Source organism: Nothobranchius furzeri, chromosome 6 (genome assembly GCF_043380555.1).
Source record: "Nothobranchius furzeri strain GRZ-AD chromosome 6, NfurGRZ-RIMD1, whole genome shotgun sequence".
In the NCBI taxonomy this organism is placed as follows: domain Eukaryota; kingdom Metazoa; phylum Chordata; class Actinopteri; order Cyprinodontiformes; family Nothobranchiidae; genus Nothobranchius; species Nothobranchius furzeri.
Window position 1 is genome coordinate 64,149,213 of NC_091746.1, and position 18,181 is coordinate 64,167,393.

Here is an 18,181-nt window from a genome sequence, read left to right on the forward strand (position 1 = left end):
GGAACAATTTTCAAGTTTAAAAGTAAGTCAACTAATTTAAAATGTTTTTTTAGATCCAAAGAAGTTATCCATGGTTGGTTAGTTGCTTATTAGTTGAAGTTTCAGTGGTTAGCAGGTAGTAACTCACTTATATTTTTAATTTTATAAACATATACACTATTTAAAAAGTAAAAGGCTCGTTATACATTTATATAGAAACTAATACGTATAAAATACAACGTTATCTCCCGTGTCACGTGACGTTACGTGACAGCCGTGGAAGCCGCGATCACGCGACGCAAGTCTGTTCCATTTAACCGTTTTCTTTGACCAAGGAAGGACATTGTCCTCGTAAGCAAGGTGCCTGGCTTCGCAAGACATCGCCTCGCAAGGCCAGGCGCCTTGACAAAGAGAAACACCCAAAACGCAGAGTTTGTCATAAACATGGCGACTGAAGCAGAGTTCTCTGCGGCTCTTTCCTCTGTTCTAAATGACTTGATTGTCTTTAAAACCACAAGTGGAAGCGCTAAAAGCCTTTCTTCTGAAGAAAGATGTTTGCGCCATTGCCAGACGCCTTTTTGACTACAGCTAAAAAACGACTGCATAGCACGGTACAGTGGGCATTTCAGTCTTTTTCTGATAGGTTATTTTTGAGCTGCTAGTCCCGCCCCTCATGTGCCTCTCTGGCTGTGAGTAACCAGACGCTTTCTCTGTGTAGAATTAAACACAGGAAGAGTCTGGCAGGCCAGGCTGGTTCCCTGTACCTGCTTAGAGTTGGTCAGGAAGAGTTTGGCTGCTAAGTTGACCGTCTGCAGCTTGACGATGTCCTCCTCCACAGTGAAAGTCTTTGCCATCTTACGGAGTACGTCCGGTGCGATCTTTGGCACCCGCTCGCAGTACTCTCCCATCAGCCAAAGGATGCTGGCCCGCGCCATCGGAACCTGTAAGCCAAAGTTCAAATTGTTCTAACCCTTCACCATGTTTCACAGCTCTAAACAAAAAAATTCATCAAACTAGCAGCTAGAAGATTCTTGACATACGGTGATGTTGTCAAAGAGTTTGGCCATGTGACTGATGATGTCACTGTGCTGGTTGGGCTGAGTCTGCAGCAGCTTCTTGATGACCACCACGCTCTCAGCCACGACCGACTCTGCAGAGCCAGAAACAAGTCCTGAGAAAGCCCAACAGCAAAAGCACGAGGTGCATTCATCTGCACTTGTTACATGGAGATTACCATCTCTGTTGGAGAGCAGCAGCACCAGCCCATTCAGGCAGGTGTCTGTGACCTCGGAGATGTTGGTGGCACACCGGCCGATAGCCTGAATAGTGGCAGCAGCAAATGCTTTGTCCTGGCTCTTCACATAGGTCTGCAACAGGATCACACTCATCACCATTTGAAAAATCCAATATGTGATGAATGTAGTAAATCCTTAATCACAGAGGGCCAATAAACAAACCTGGAATTCCCTAAGAATGGTGGAAATGTTGGCTTCATTGGCCAGATTAGTGAGGATCTCCAACTGCAAAAATAACAAGATAAACAGTATTTTTTTTACATTTAAAATTTATTGTCAGATTAATTTTTACTCTCTAGACCAGGGGTGTCAAAACTCAAATTCACACGGGGCCAAAATGAAAATCTGGGACGAAGTCGCAGGCCAAACTTTTTTTTTTTTTAAGACAGCAAATTTGCACATTTTCTTTATCAACATATATGCAATTTAGAATCTTTTAATTTGGAAACAAACTTATTTTTGCATTAACACTGAATATGGAATAACCAAATTACACACAAGCAAGTCAATTTTTAATAAAACGCATCAGTGGTATTCATTACTTGTGGTATTTTCAGCATTTTTAAAATCTATTCAGGATTTATGTTTTCTTGTGGTTTATTCATTTTTCTTATTTTTTATTCTCCTTTTTTTCTCCTGTAATAAGTGTCATCGTGGCTGTGACATCTAGCTTTCCCCACTGAGGAACAATAAAGGGATTTTCTATTCTATTCATCTATCTGCAGCCTTTCCACTTCCTGTTTACTGCAGGTTAAATCTTTTCTCACGGGCCAACAACAAAATAAATATATAATTTTATCTTAAATGAAAATGCAACATCTCACCTGTTAACTTTCATGTTTTAGAGCAGAAAAAGAGCATAAAACCAACATATTTAAAGCTCAGTTTGCTCCACTGGTTTACTGTGATGCTCACCTGTTCCAGCCAGATACCTGCATCATGGGGTTGATCTGAGCTGAGGAGGAGACTCCTGTTGTTTTGTTCATCTTCATCATAATGATGACAACATTAGATGACAACAGGTGCTCACATAGGTTTGTGCTGGTGAACATGGAGAGCATCTGAGCAGCTTGACCACGTTGTTGTGTGGCGGGGAGGAAAACGACGACAGCAGCCACAGAGTCATGCTGGTTTGAGCGTGTCGCTGCTTGCTGGAGTTATATCAGCTCTGTCTGGAAGTTAGTTGGAAATCTTTCTCTTTCAGTCGTGAACACATTACTGAGCGGTTAAAATCTCCGTTTCTGGGCTTCAACGTCGGAAAATAGCTGAGTGAACTTGGCACTGAGTGAGAGGAGTGTTTAGTTTGTTCGAGACAGCGGAGCTGCAGACACCGGCAGAAGACGCTGGAAAAAACACAAAGGAGGGGGCGCTTCGGCTCGACACTAACACCGCACAGCATCATGGGAGTTGTAGTCTTTGCGGTAAAATCGGCCAGCAGGTCAGTTTTAGTATTTTTCTCGCGGGCCACATAAAAATACTCTGCGGGCCTTGTGTCTGACACATGTGCTCTAGACTTTTGATCTAGAGGGAAGTGGTCATGCTATGGTTTCGAAGCATCCATAAATTCTCATCTGCTTATCTGGGTTCAGGCTGCGTGGGCAGCCGCTTAAGCAGAGCCCCAAACTTCCCTCTCCCCACCACTTGGGCCAGCTCCTCCGAGGAATCCCAAGGAATTCCCAGACCAGATGAGAAAAAGTATCACCATCTTGTCCTGGATCTTCCTCTGGGTCTCCGCCTGGTTGGCCGTGCCCAGAAAACCTCACTAGGGAGGCGTCCAGGAGGCACCCTAACCAGATGCTCAAGCCAACTCAACAGGCACCTCACGATGTGGAGGAGCAGCGAATCATCTCCGCGCTCCCACAGACAAAACATTGATGTCAGGTTGATTGGAGACACTAATTTGCCCCATGGTGTGAGTGTAGGGTTGTCACAGTAACCGGTGTAGCGGTAAGCCCCGGTAAAAAAGTTGGCAATAATAATAACCGTCTTGTTTTTTTTTTTTAAATATTATCTCGGTGGGTTACCGTGGCTGCGGTGTAGGCGCGGTGACCCTTACCAGCCACCGTATCATCTGTTGAAGTTGTCGGCGGCACATGCGCACTTTGTTGTTTACGACCAAAACTTTCTTGAAGCTAAAGCTGAAATAATGGCCAAAGGAGGAGACGGCAGCGCTCAGGACATTTATTATCCCTCAAAGAAGACAAAGTGGGAAGTATGGGCATTTTTTGGATATTTGAAGAATGCCGAGGGACAGCTGATAGAAGACGGCTATCCTGTTTGCAGCACGAGCAGAAAAAGTGTCTGTGAAAGGCAGCAACGCTTCAAATCTCATGACACATCTGCGTGACCATCACCCACAACTCTACAGTCAACGCAAGGCAAGCTAACGTTAGCGTTTTAGCTAAAATGCGTGATCCGAGGATTTGGGTTGAGGGAGAATGCAACGAGTCGCTATATAAAGGAGCCGCAGCGCCGCTACCTGCATATAAACCGTGTCGCGGATACCACCATATTGAAATGACGCTACGCATTACGGGGCTCCCAGGGGCAGATAAGAGTAGGTCTCTCTCCGAGAATAATTGTAAATTTAACAATGATTACTGCCTGATGACATTTTCCCACATCTGCAAAGCTCAGTGGAAGGACACAAACCGAGGACGATATTTTCCTGATATAGGGTTTATTACTCAAGTAAGAGTAAAAAAGTATCTGATTAGAAGGCTACTTGAGTACTGAGTATCATCTGGTCTAATATTTTTAAAATGGTGACATCAAACAGACAAAAAATAAGAAGTTATGGGCAAATATTGGTATTTTAAAGACTAAAAGGGAAAAATGAAAATAAACAACACAATTACAAAATAACACATTTTAGGCAAAATTTAGACACAAACTGAGGACAATATTTTCCTGATATACAGGGTTTATTTAGTTGTCTGAAAATATTTAAAAAAATACCGCGATAATACCGAAAACCGTGGTAATTTTGGTCACAAAAACCGTGAGGATAAATTTTCACACCGTGACAACCCTATGGGAGTGCAGCCCAGTTTATACGTTTTTCCTTTATACTTCTTTGCTGGTGTGTCAGTGTTGCTAAGCAACTTTCCACCAGGACAGCAGGGGGCGTAGTCCTTTTCTGGCAGGTCTACCAACCATTGCAGTGATGTCTCTGGTCGGTGTTTGCTTTTCATCAGCTTGTAAAAGCAAATATCTTGAAGAAGGTCTGAATTTAAATTGAAATTTTAGATTCCTGAGTTGATATTGGAAGTTTTCAATGTTCAATAAAGACTGAGAAAAAAAACAACAACTTCAAAACGACAACCCATTCAAGGACCAATGGCCGACAAAGCGACTTTTCACTCAGCTGGAACTGCTTTATCTCGAGGAACGAGAACTTCGATGGAATGTACGTCCATTACCGCCGCTGCTGTTGCTGCTGGGCCGACCAATCACAGAAGTGGGCTCTCCGTTCCGTTCGCGGATAGTTAAAAAATTGGGCTCTACTTTGTCCGTCCTTGTCATAACAAGGTCCTGGTGAGTAAATGGGGTTTTTGTGACGCTTACATGGATAATAAAACTGTTACCTTCAGAGTCTTTATGTGTGTGGAATCTGTGGATCTGACGTAGAAACTCTTCATGTACGGCTCAAACATTCCCTGTTTAGACAAAAGCTCATGTTACCAATACAACTAGGAAACAGAAAGGCTGGCGTTTCCACAAGCAGCCTCACCTTCCTCTGAATGGACATTGTAGCAATGTTCTGCAGGACGACGTACTGAACTTCCCTGTGCGAAGGAGCAGGAGAGCAACATTAAGACACGGACACAGCGCTGCTGTACACTGAATGCAACAACGATGTACCTGTGGCTTCTCAGGAGTCGAACCAATGACTTTGTTACGATGCTGACTTCATGTTTTGGAGCCAGATGCCAGTAAAGCTGTGCAACAGCCATTACAACCTAAAAACACAAACACAAACAACTCCCTTTTTACATTATTTCCCCTTTTGATCTTTAAAAAGGCCCCAACTTTTAAATTCGTGATTATTTTTACACTCGCATCCACTCATCACATCCATGCAATAAACCAACACATTTCTCCAGCCTCTACAAAAGCACTCATGACACCAGTTTACTAAAGTAATTTTTCAACAGAGCTTTAAATAGCAGGAGGACGTGTGTCCATCACCGCGGGCAGAATGAGAGGGTGCAGGCATCTATGAAGATAGAGGATGTCACTGTGCTGTCACGAGTAAAGACACAGCGTGTCACATTTTAATCAACACTTTCATTTGGGAGCATTTTTCCTCCCGCTGCTGCAGAGAGACGGAGACCTTGAGACTCCTGTTTGATGGAAATCTGTAATCACAGTTTTTTTTTTCTCTTTTTTTGTTTTCTCTCTCCTCAGTCTGAGGCTGGTTTTCTTGTGTCTTCTATGAAAGTTGAATCAAGTAACCTAAATGTTTCTAGAGATGCTTTACTGGTGGGGAGTATCTGTCCATCCTAACAGGACAGCAGCTGCACAAGTGTGTGTGTGTGTGTGTGTGTGTGTGTGTGTGTGTGTGTGTGTGTGTGTGTGTGTGTGTGCACGTGTGTGTGTGTGTGTGTACACACAGCCTACGAATGGCCAAAAGCTCCTAGATGCCGCCTCAGTTTTGCAGCAAAGTGGCTTTTGAAACATTTACTTAAGCACTTTATTTGTATAGCACCTTCTTAGGGTTCTACCCCCCCCCCCCCCCCCCCCAAGGCGCTTCACAACACAATCAGACATCCACACATTCATACACTGATGGTGATGAGCTACGTTGTAGCCACAGCTGCCCTGGGGCGCACTGACAGAGGTGAGGCTGCCGAGCACAGGCGCCACCGGTCCCTCCGACCACCACCAGCAGGCAAGATGGATTAAGTGTTTTGCCCAAGGACACAACAGCAGCATTCTCTGCTGGGAGCTGGGATCGAACCTGCAACCTTACGATTACTGGACAACCCGCTCTACCTCCTGGGCTGCTGCTGCTGCTGCTTTGTTTTGAAAAAAATTGCATTTGTTTCTTCTTCAGTGAATGGCGACTGCCCCACTGGCTGATTTCAATAAGCAATGAATACGTCACGTTTTGTTGCTCTCACTGGTCCGAGCACTGTCCATTTGTATGTGGAGACCAACTAACTAATAGTCTAAGTTGAGAGACTGAAAATGACCGAACAGTTTTCAGGCGAGGCCGAGGCTCAGGCTGAGGCCTTTCCCCGGAGCTAGCTCTGTGGTCACGTGGGTCTGATGCTCATTAATTATTCAGAATTTTAGGCTTTTAATACACTTAAAACAGAAGAGTGAGAAAAAAAATCCCCCCCTTCAGAGTTGCCATGAATTTAAACTAGATCTATTAAACCTAAAACATGTTTTGGAACCAGGCTGTAAACATGTTTATTTCTGCTGTGAAATTGGTATTTTTAACATGGTCAATGAGGATTTGCTCGCTTCTGATACCAGCCCCTAGTGGATGAGGGTGGAACTGCAATTTTGTCACTTCCTGTTTTGCTTCATATCCAGACCCGAATTATGGGGGCTTGGATGAGACGCTGCTTTAATGTGATAGAAATGAGGTCATTAGTGCTTTGATTGCCCTAAACATGTAGGTGAGAGATAGAGGCTTTTGGTTCTTATTTCATATTTCTGGTGCAAGACATTTTCTCCTCTCTTTCAGAACTGATTCAGTAAAATGACGAAACATTGCAGCAACATTTAGAATAAAACCAAACATTTTCACATGATTGATCTAATTTACATCAGCCTTGATGAGCTGTTATTCTACCGTGAAATGTCTAAAGCACTCACCGCAGTGTTTCTGCTCTGCAGCAGAGGTTTGGTGTTCCTCAGCAGAAGTCTGTGATCCGGATCCATGATGTAGGTCTTCACATCCGCCTGGCCTTTCTTCTCCTCAGAGTCGGAGTCGTAGAAGGCTTTCTCGTTGTTCTCGTCAAACATGGCATCCTGAAGTAAAATATTACAGAACACAAAAGGTTCTCCTGATATTAGAAAATGAAAAAAATCCCTTCTGGTTGCATTTAATATTAAAGGAGTCAGGCAGCAATGATTAGAAGAAAGTGTTGTTGATTGTGAGGTGATCCTGTCACCTGCATTTGCTGACATGTCTGCAGTTATGTGCACTGGGAGAGCACCGTTTTAAGTTTTTATCTGATTTTATAGTAAATTTACAGTAAACACACACTTTAAGTGGACAAACAGTCGATTCCCACAAGTTCTTGTGGTGACGAGTATCTCACCTCCCTCCAGGGGCTGGTAAACTGCGTCCTGGCGTAGCGCGTCAGCATGTTGATGATGACCACCTGACCCCACTCCTCCACATCCACCAGCAGGTTGCACAGCTTCCTGAAGTTCTTGTGGATCAGATCGATGCGATCCGGGCACACCTCCTCAAAGGCCACCACAACACTGCCCGCCACCAGCTGTAAGAGACAATTTAGTGCTCAGATGAGGAAAAACTCCAGAGTTTTTTGCTTCTCTGTTTTAAAAGACTTCTCATCATTGACAGCTGAGTTAATTGAAGTTGCGAGAATCTGAAACGTTTTTTTTTCTCTCCAGACAAACTGAGTAAATATATTGTCTCTTAAACAAGCTTTAATATAAAGACTCTGGAGAAATAACGCACTGATTAACAAATAGGCCTCCAGCTACAGCTTGGACTATAACTGAGCTTTTAATAAAAACAAGGCCAATATACAACTCTGATTACAATGCACAAATTAAGCTCTTAACGTAGTTAGAATATAATTTAAAAGAAAATTCGTTTTGGTTTGCTTTATAAAGCTCATTTTTGGGGTCTAAAGTCTGTTTATATTTATGAATTATTTTTATTACAGGCTGAGAACGCATTCAGTCAGGGAAAGACGGGGTCCTCGTGCACTGATGTACAGCCAATGTGTTCTAAACATCGCTCTTGTAGCCACAAATTTTACTTTCTCTGCTTGTTGGTACAACCGCAAACATGTTCCCAAGCACGTAAGAACATTTCGGGATCAAAAAGCTTTTTAAATCCTCATGAAATGTTCAAATATAATTATATAAAGGGGAAAATCGCCAAAGCCATAGGTGTATTATATAGTCAAGTTTCTACTAAATTTGTCGGGGTTGTTAACATTGTATCACTCACTGATTGAACCATATTTATTTTATTGTTTAGAAATTTGGGGAGCCACTTGCAAAACTTTTACACAACCATTGTTCATTTTGCAAAAAAGAGCATTGAGAATCATTAATAACAGTAACTATAGAGATCACACTGATCAATTATTCATTAGATACAAAATACTGAAATTTCCTGACTTGGTCGAGTGGAAAATATTGCAAATAATGTACAGAGCGAATACGAGTAATCTACCAACTAATATTCAGAAAATGTTTCATAAGAGAGTAAGTGGGTACATGTTAAAAGGAACTGATGTCTTTAAGAAACCTAGATTCAGAACCAAAGTGAGGGAATGTAACATTTCAGTAAATGGTGTAAGATTGTGGAATACCATTAAGAGGGAATTTAAAGAATCAACTACACTTGCTATATTTAAAAAATGTATAAAATCTAATGTATTTTGTAATTATGAAAAGGAGAATTATAATGTCAAAGATTAGACATGAAAATATTAGAAAGTGACTGAGGTTATATTGTGTTTGTTTGGCGGATAATTTTATTTCGTAAAAAGGGGCAGAAATCTTAAGATTTTTTTCTTCTATCTGCTCCTTTTCATTCAAATGTTTTTTTTTCAATATGTTAATATATGTTGTATTTGTTTGTGTTTATTTTATACATTGTGAATGAAATAAAAGATTAAAAAATAAATAAATAAACTGCTACTAGCAACGAAAACTCACCATGCAAGCCAGTGGCTATGCACTACTTCTGGCATCACTGGATGTTGCTCGCACCATCATTTCTACATGAGCCGGCCCAGGAAAAAGGTGGATAAGCCAGAAGATTCACTTAAGGGAGCACAACCCCACTGAGGCACTGCTCACTCTGCTGCTCCACTCTGCATTATCTTTTGTGCCGTTGTTAGCCAACATTAGCCAAGCCATGGTAGCGGTTTACCTCATCGATAACAGAAACCATGAGCCATTACGCTACAGACATCTAATCTGTAAATTAGCAAAAGCAGAGATGACAGCATATTCTTGTAGAATAGACTCCCACTAGAGTTGGATTACTTGCTAAACCTAGATAAGTTTGAGCTTTTTCGGACTTTGAGGCTAGGTGTTGTTACCCCCTGGTGCTGAACTGCAGCCTTTCCCAGTCAGCTCCGCCTCTGAAGGCGTGGGTTCTGCTGTCAGGCATTGTGCATTCTTTACCAACTTCACCGATTAGACATGGATCCAAGGTAAACTACATGCACCATCAACAAATCTGACACCCCAATCTATGGAGTTCATACACCTCCTCCCCCTCCCCGACCATATTATCTACCCTGCGTGACAAGCTGGTAATGGAAAAATCACACTAAGCAAATGGTTCTTCTAATAACAATAAATTTCCTATAAAATTATGAAGGGCCCAAACCGTTTCCTTGCATCTATTTTGCTATGAATTCTAATTAAGGTGCCAGAGGCAGAGAGTGCTGGGTCATCACGTCAGAGACAACGTACGCTTTTTTTTGATTGATGGCCCAACGTGGGGTCGGCCTATCCTCCCCGTCATCCGCTTCTCTCCTCCTCTCTTCTTCCATCCTTTTTCTCTTAAATTAATGGGCATCTCACCTAGCCCCTAATCATAGCACCCACCCCCGCCCCCTGCTCTTGGCTTTCTGTCCTCATTTCAATTTTGCAGAAGGTGCAGGGGGGAGGCTGGGAGAGATCGATCATTTATCTTGTAATGGCTGGATAATAGATCCATCACGGTAAAACAGCTGCACAAACTCCTATGTTGTCTCTGTCATCAGGCCTTCCTATTTTCTCTTAAACCGTCCTGCCCACAGGCAGCCCTTGGTGTGCCGCGAACGTTTAACTAAACACCTGCAGAGGTAAGAGTCACAAACAGAACAAACAGCCAACATTTTCTCATTCTACACAACAGTAACACCACCTGAACGGTACCATTTCAGCTGATTATCATCAGTTAGGATGAGGGTGTGTAAACGTTACAAACGTTTTTTGAAAAGCAGCTGCAAAAAAAAAATTGTTTCAATTCTTTAAACAAACTTTGTCTTCTTTGTTTTGTTTGTACATAAAACCATGAGCTGAGTTTACAGCAGAAGTCAGTACATAGTGGGCAACAATCTGACCCAAAAAAGTCTTTCCCAGATGATCAACCAAGTCCAGTTAATCGCTCTTATATAAACTATTACACATTCTCTTTGATGTACACTTGTCCTTTTCAGTGGAGATGACAATAACTGAAAGGCAGTGTTGAGGTTGACTGAAGGGTTATTCACACGCACGCGCGCACACGCACACACACACGCGCACGCACAGAGATTTTAAAAAGCCTAGAAACACAATACTATAGAGAGAAGACCACTGGCATGACCAGCTTCTACAAAGCACATCCATCCATCCATTTTTTGAACCCGCTTGTCCATGTAGGATCACGGGGGGGCTGGTGCCTATCTCCAGCAGTCAACGGGCAATCAGGCGGGGTACACCCTGGACAGAGAGCCAGTCCATCGCAGGGCAACACAGAGACACACAGGACAAACAACCATGCACACACACTCACACCTAAGGACAGTTTAGACAGACCAATTAACCTAACAGTCATGTTTTTGGATGGTGGGAGGAAGCCAGAGTACCCGGAGAGAACCCACGCATGCACAGGGAGAACATGCAAACTCCATGCAGAAAGATCCCAGGCCGGGAAGCGAACCCAGGACCTTCTTGCTGCAAGGCAACAGCTCTAACCACTGCGCCACTGTGCAGCCCGACAAAGAACATAAGTGGATATTTATTTTTTTTACATCAATTTGGCTTTTTGACAGATTTGCTAAATTAAGATGAGACAATCCATCTTGCCGCACTCCAGTATATCCGTTTGTGTCCACAACAATAAGCTGTTTGAACCAATCAACTTTCTATACCCCAAAAGGTCTAAAAGTCAAACTAAAATAAAACTCACAAAACCAAGGAGTGGTATCTTCATGTGCATAAGACAAAGATCCTCAGAACAACTACTTAACATTATTACCCCAAATAATTGCATGACGGCTAATTTGTCTGCAGTGACAGAGGCTCTGCTAATGTTTGGTGTTTCATTAACTGGACTAAGAGTTGTTACATAGGATTATTTGTAAAATATAAATTGGGACAATTCAACATCCATCTTAGATAAATGGGAAATAGAAATGCGCTACACAAGTGCAGACCAAGTCAGAGGACTCCAAAGCACTTTACACTACAAGTCATTCATCCTTTCATGCACTGATGGTGATGAGCTACACTGTAGCCACAGCTGCCCTTGGCCACACTGACAGGAGGGGCACACTCAGCACCACCGGTCCCTCCGACCACCACCAGCAGGTATGGAGAGTCAAGCGTCTTGCCCAATGACACGACAGGCAACCCACTGGTTACAGGGTGAACGCCTAACCCCTGAACCCCAGTGCCCCACTTTCTTTGTTAAAATAAGAGCAGTCGTGCCGTTTTTATATACTTTTTCAGACATTCTGCACATTTCATCTGATAAAAATGGAACTACACATAAACATGTAGTCAACCAGAATCCAACTCATAAGCTATCAGTGTATTGTTATTCTTAAGTCCTGCATCAGCCATTTGATGGACTAATATAAGAAGTGATCGAAACGACTGAGACTAGAAAAGCCTTTTGTTTGAACCCCGAAAACCAAACTAAATAATGAAGAATCAATTTCACAACAAATCAAAGTGGATTTTTTATATCCCCGACTGGAAAAGTACCTTTCCAAATCCAAACCAGGCAGAGACAACTACTGTAATCAAGGTTATTTGGTTGGACTTTTCTGTTACATGTTTAGCTCATCTCAAGTGGCGCTCTGCCCGATTCCTGCATGCCTTCTAAACCCAACATGGAAAGAAACTGGAAAGATTTTTAAAATGCTTTGCTTGAAAGTTATTAAGCATGCAATTCGTTTAGATTTTTCACCATTCATCACCAACTGATGCACTTGTGTTGCTGTGTGATGATGCTGCCCTTTCTCTCCGTCCCCTGCCTCACGCTGTGGGCTCCAGCGGGGAGAAGTCATCTGTCTTCGTTAGCGTCTGGGGGCTAAATATGCTACGCATCTGGTACTGGGCTTTCCATCCCCCTTGGCCTATGCTGCTTTGTTTTGTTTGTATAATGATAGTTGTACTCTATGAATACATAATCACAACAAACTGCAGGACTTGTGTGTATGAACACAAAGCAGGCAGCCAGTATCTACATATTTGAAATTGCCATTTAAAGACCCTTAGCGTTCACTGTGACCTCCTCAAATGAATGTGCTGCATGCTGACTTCTAATGGCCAGTCTGCTTTGTTTCTGTGATTGGCCTTATCACTGAAACTTACAATTCAGCTCCTTTCAGGTCCACTTTGGAGGAGAAAAAAAACCCAGAGAAAAGTTGGCCTTTTGAGAAAATCAGGCTGACACTAGCATCAGAGCGAAAATTCCTTCCAAATGGACATTTAACAAGGAGCATCTGAAGATATGTGGGTTTAAGTGGGTGTTAACAAACCATGGCATTTCTGAATGAGCTGAGGGTTGGAGGGCTAAAGGAAACGCTTGACTTGGGTGCCCTCCAGTGGCTGTTTTTCTTCCTTTGTGAGAAGGGCCCTGGTTTAGGACCATACTCACCGTGCTTTTGTCTTTTAACAGTTTCTCAATCACTTCTATCAGCTGCTCCTTCTGGTCTGGATCCAAGCTGAAGACAACAGGTAGAGACGAGAAATAAAATATCGTTTACACAGAGAAGAACCAACTGGATCCGAACCTTTCTGTGGGCTCAGAATATAATGAAGTCTGAGTGTTGCAGAATGTTTCTGTATTTGAGCATCTTTTTGTTACACACCCTTAAGTTCACTCTAGTCATATATCATCATCATGGTGCATCTGTGAAAGCACTGTGTCTAACAAATGTTATCACTCGTGTGAAGCCTGAAACTGAGGATCTTTTTGAATTGGTCAGTTGTCAAAAAGTGTAAAAGATTCGTTAAACTGGAGCAAACGTTTTAACTTGAGTAACACAAGTTCTAAGTTTCATTATTTTTTTTCAAAAATCAAAACTTAACTACTTTAATCATATTTTTCTTACATTTGTATTGGGTCTCTAGTAGGAATGGATGCCTTGTGTCATGCTGGGGGGGTGGGGGGGTCGCACCAGGTTTCCTGTTTCAACAACTAGAAGTGAGCCAGATCAGAGTTGAGCTTCAGACGAAAGGATTTGGAGTCTTCTTTCCTGATATTTGAACTATCATCTCACCTCTGATTGGATAAGAGCAATGTGACTAATTTCATTTTTTTTAGGATTTGAATTCAGATCAGCTTAATGATAAATGGCCCCCAATTTTATAGTGCTTATAGTTGCCTGGCAACCTGTCCAGGCTGTACCACTCCTTTCAGTCAATGAGAGTGGACCATCCGGTTGTCAATCTCACCAAACCGCCACACTTCCACGCCTTTGTCTGAGCAGAACCTCCCTGAACCGTCTACAGGTGGTTCCGAATGCCTGTGCTCGGCTTCTGACCAAGTCCTCCAAACACACCCACATCACCCCGCTTCTCCTCCAGCGTCACTGGCTGCCAGTCAACTTCAGGGTTCATTTCAAGATCCTGGTTCTGGTCTATAGGGCCTTACATGGACAAGCACCATCTTACATTGGTGATCTTTTTAGTCCTTACACCCCCAGCAGGTCCCTGAGGTCCAGTGATCAAAGCCTACTGGTTGTGCAGCACCAGGCTAAAGACCAAAGGTGACAGATCATTTGCTGCTGTGGCCCCCAGACGCTGGAACTCTCCCCCTGAGGCTGAGATCAGTGGACTCAGTGGTCTCCTTTAAAAAGCAGCTGAAGACTCACCTGTTCAAGCTGGCTTTGGTATGACCTTCTTCACCACTCTCTCTTTATTCTGCTCTCCCCACCTATTCCACCTTCCCCAGGATCCACTGATTTCCCTCTTTCCTATTCACTCTCTCTCTTTCTTTACATTTTTTATCACAATTGTCTATTTTTGCTCATTTTAAATATATTTTAATAATTTTCTAAATTATTTTTTATACTTTATATTTTTTGTTTTTGTGAAGCGCCTCGTGATTTTTATCTAGAGAGGCGCTATAGACCTTTTCTTCTTCTCCCTGAGTCCTCCGTTCATTACTCACTTGTGTATTTAGCAACAGAACAGCACTGGTGTGAGAGGTTCGCGGCTCGATAAAATCAGAGGAGAAACAGTGACTGGTGTTTGGCACCATCTTGTTTCCTCCGGCATCACGGGTTTTCGGTTTCTGCAGAAGCGTCTCAAAGAAGATGCCCAAGAGGAGAGGTGAGTGTTCCATGACTGTTTGCATTCAAAACCTAGCTAGTTTGCAGATTCACTATAAATAACACAGACTTATTGCATGAAAGTCAGTCAGGAACGATAAAACATGTGAAGCCAGTGTTAGAAGGACCTTAATACCCTGAAGCCCACAGCTCAGGTATGAGGAACTGTACCTGAAGAGCTTCTGGATGGCATGTGCAGAGGTCTTTCTGACATAAGGGGACAGGTCAGAGGCAGCCTCCTTGATGGCCAGCATCATAATGGGAACGATAATAGGAACACGGATGCTGGACAGGACCCTCAGAGCACTCGCTCGGATGAACTGGTTTGGATCCTGCAGAGATGGTGTAGTGTGTAAGATGTTGTTTCTTATTAAATGCTTTATGTACATGAGAGAAACTGTGTTTTCAGACAGAAATGGTCGAACGCATCAAAGTCATGTCATGCATACTTCACAAAATTGTAAAGAAATAGTCGTATTGCAACTATATGTATATATATATATATATATATATATATATATATATATATATATATATATATATATACACACACACATTATATATATATATATACACACACATTATATATATATATATATATACATATACACACACATATATCCATATATAAATATATCTTCTGGCACTCACAGACACTCACGTCTGAAACGAGTATCCGGCTCATCCCTAATATATATATATATATATATATATATATATATATATATATATATATATATATATATATATATATATATATACACATATATATACACACACATATATATATATATATATATATATATATATATATATATATATATATATATATACACACATATATATATACACACACATATATATATATACACACATATATACATATACATATATACATACATATATATATATATATATATACATATATATATATATATATATATATATATACATATATATATATATATATATATATATATACATATATATATATATATGACAGAAAAGAACTATGAATTCAATTCAAGTTTATTTATATAGCGCCAAATCACGACAAGAGTCATCTCAAGGCACTTCACATAATAAACATTCCGATTCAGGTCAGTTCATTAAGCCAATCAGAAATAATGTTTCCTACATAAGGAACCCAGCAAATTGCATCAAGTCACTGACTAGTTCGTTTTTGGAACAGTGAACTTAGTTCAAATTTTTTTAATTATGAACTAAGAAACGAACTAATTCATTTTAAAATGTATGGACTGAACTTTGAACAAGTTTGTTTTTTAAATTAACTTTCCCAACACCGTATTTAGGAATATATATAACATATATATATATATATATATATTTATATATTTTTTTCCCGGTGAAATAATAAATGTACCTTCAGGGCTCGTTGGAAGGTGCTGATGGATAGCAGAGCCAAATCCTGCTGCTCCTCTGCATACCTCACCAGGTACACATACACAAGCTTCTTCAGCTGCCAGAAACAAAACATGTTAAATAACCCAGAGGAACACCCAGGCTGCTTTTAACCACTGAAAAGATCAGACCGGAATGATAAAAGCAAGAAATTGAGCAATAACGAGTAACACAAAAGGAAAGCGGTCTTTGATGTGGTTTTTCTGTCGGGAAGTTTATTTGGTGCAGCAGCAGCTCAGAAGGTTGAGCGGTTTGTCCAGCAATCGGAGGGTTGTAGGACCGATCTCAGCTCCCGGAAGAGAATGCTGCTGTTGTGTCCTTGGGCAAGACACTTTACCCAGCTTGTCAGCTGGTGGTGGTCGGAGGGACCGGTGGAGCCTGTGCTCGGCAGCGCTGCCTCTGTCAGTGTGCCTCAGAGCAGCTGTGGCTATGATGTAGCTCATCACCATCAGTGTGTGAATGGACGAACGATTCACTGTAGTGTAAAGCACTTTGGAGTCCTCTAGCTCTGAAAGGCGCTATAGAAATGTGGGTCGTTTGGAAGAAGTTTGGGAAGAAATGGGTCTAAAAAGGCCCAAACCTACTTAACCCTGTGTGATTTCAGTCTCAGGATGAACAACTTGTTTTCTTTTTGTTCCTTTCAAAACTTCAACAGAGTTGTTTGCCCTCCAGTCTGAGTACTGACTTGCACGCCTCTTGTTTTGTCACAGGAAAGCCTGAGATAGTATTTGCTTCCTGACAAGTCAAAGGTCGCTCCTCAGCTGATTCACATCAACTCTTCAGGAAAAAGGCAAAGCTTATATCTGAAGCTGATGACAAAAACACATGAATCAGAGAAAAGCAGAGTTATGAAAAATTTACCATTTGCTTAAGGAACTATTTCCAACTTCATTTCTCAGCTAACTTGAGCTCGAGGTCAGGAGTAAGGTTACAGATCAGGAGCAATCACCAAGAGCTTAGCCAGTAATCAGCACAATGGTTTCTAATCCAGCAAATATTGACCTGCAGCGGCGCGCCACAGGTCTCCATCATTGTTCTGGCCATTACTGCTGGAATTAACAGCATTACTCACTATAAAAGGGAGAAGCAGCCCATCTGCCCTCAAGGATCTGGTCTCTATGACCACAAATCACAACGGACGTCATCACAGGCTGCTAAAAAACATCTACACTAACTTGACCATCTTTGAAATGCAATTTTTGCCAAGGAGCTTTTAAAGCAAGGCAATGAGCCAAACATGAATTGGCAGGCAGACACATACTCATGCAGAGCAGGTGGAGGCTTCAGTGTAGAGTCGATTAAAGGAAATAAAGAACACTGATTTCAAATCACGCAACGCTGTCAATAAGCTACAAGCGCTTGTGCTCTTATGCTTGTGCAATAATTAGTGTGGATCGATGGCTGCTCACATGGGCGGGCAGACGAGGGAGGAGGGTGGGTGCCGTTTTTACAGAGATTTACTGTAGGCTGAGACAAAAAAGGAGAAGCCGAAAAGACCTCACGCAACCTTAGCAGCTGGTGTGTATGAGCTAGGAGAGACGAGGTGTGACTGTAGACGCTCTCCTCCCAATTACATCCAGCTGCCTGCTCCCGCACCCCGCCATGAGCTGATTCTGCAGCATGCCTGGAACGCAGCGCCCGCCCTCAGGCCCCCCGCTCACCAACCGGCCCCTCACGCTATATGATTATTCTGCTGCTGCTAATCAATATTCACAGGGCCTTGAGCATGGAGCTTCTCCTTGAACAGCTGCTTAGAGTTTGTAACAAAAGTCTATCAGAGCTCACACGCTTAAAGATTTAGTGGTTTAGTTATGCCGGCAGGAGAAAAAGACTTGGTTATGCATAGTCACTAGAGAGGAGGAGTTAAAACGGCAGATTTATAATATAAAGTTATTCATAGATGTGGAGACGAAGGTGCTAAAGGTCAACAGGTAGTTTGGGGTACCAAATGAACCAAAAAGCCTGATCCGTCTCCAAACTGCTTTCCTATGC

At 42.1% G+C, this 18,181-nt stretch overlaps 1 protein-coding gene across 3 annotated transcripts in view; it reads right to left on the minus strand.

The window, feature by feature from the left end:
• ap3b1a (adaptor related protein complex 3 subunit beta 1a) overlaps positions 1-18,181 on the minus strand; it is a 76,046-nt gene that overhangs the window by 44,017 nt on the left and 13,848 nt on the right. For all 3 annotated transcript variants that reach the window (XM_054744531.2, XM_054744530.2, XM_070552436.1), the window contains exons 4-15: positions 16,152-16,247; positions 14,939-15,099; positions 13,090-13,156; positions 7,556-7,738; positions 7,107-7,262; positions 5,139-5,236; positions 5,008-5,062; positions 4,862-4,933; positions 1,437-1,499; positions 1,214-1,346; positions 1,020-1,129; positions 744-920 (exon numbers count right to left, since the gene is read on the minus strand). In XM_054744531.2, the coding sequence (XP_054600506.2) occupies positions 744-920; positions 1,020-1,129; positions 1,214-1,346; positions 1,437-1,499; positions 4,862-4,933; positions 5,008-5,062; positions 5,139-5,236; positions 7,107-7,262; positions 7,556-7,738; positions 13,090-13,156; positions 14,939-15,099; positions 16,152-16,247 (1,371 nt within the window). The remainder of the gene's footprint in view (positions 1-743; positions 921-1,019; positions 1,130-1,213; positions 1,347-1,436; positions 1,500-4,861; positions 4,934-5,007; positions 5,063-5,138; positions 5,237-7,106; positions 7,263-7,555; positions 7,739-13,089; positions 13,157-14,938; positions 15,100-16,151; positions 16,248-18,181) is intronic.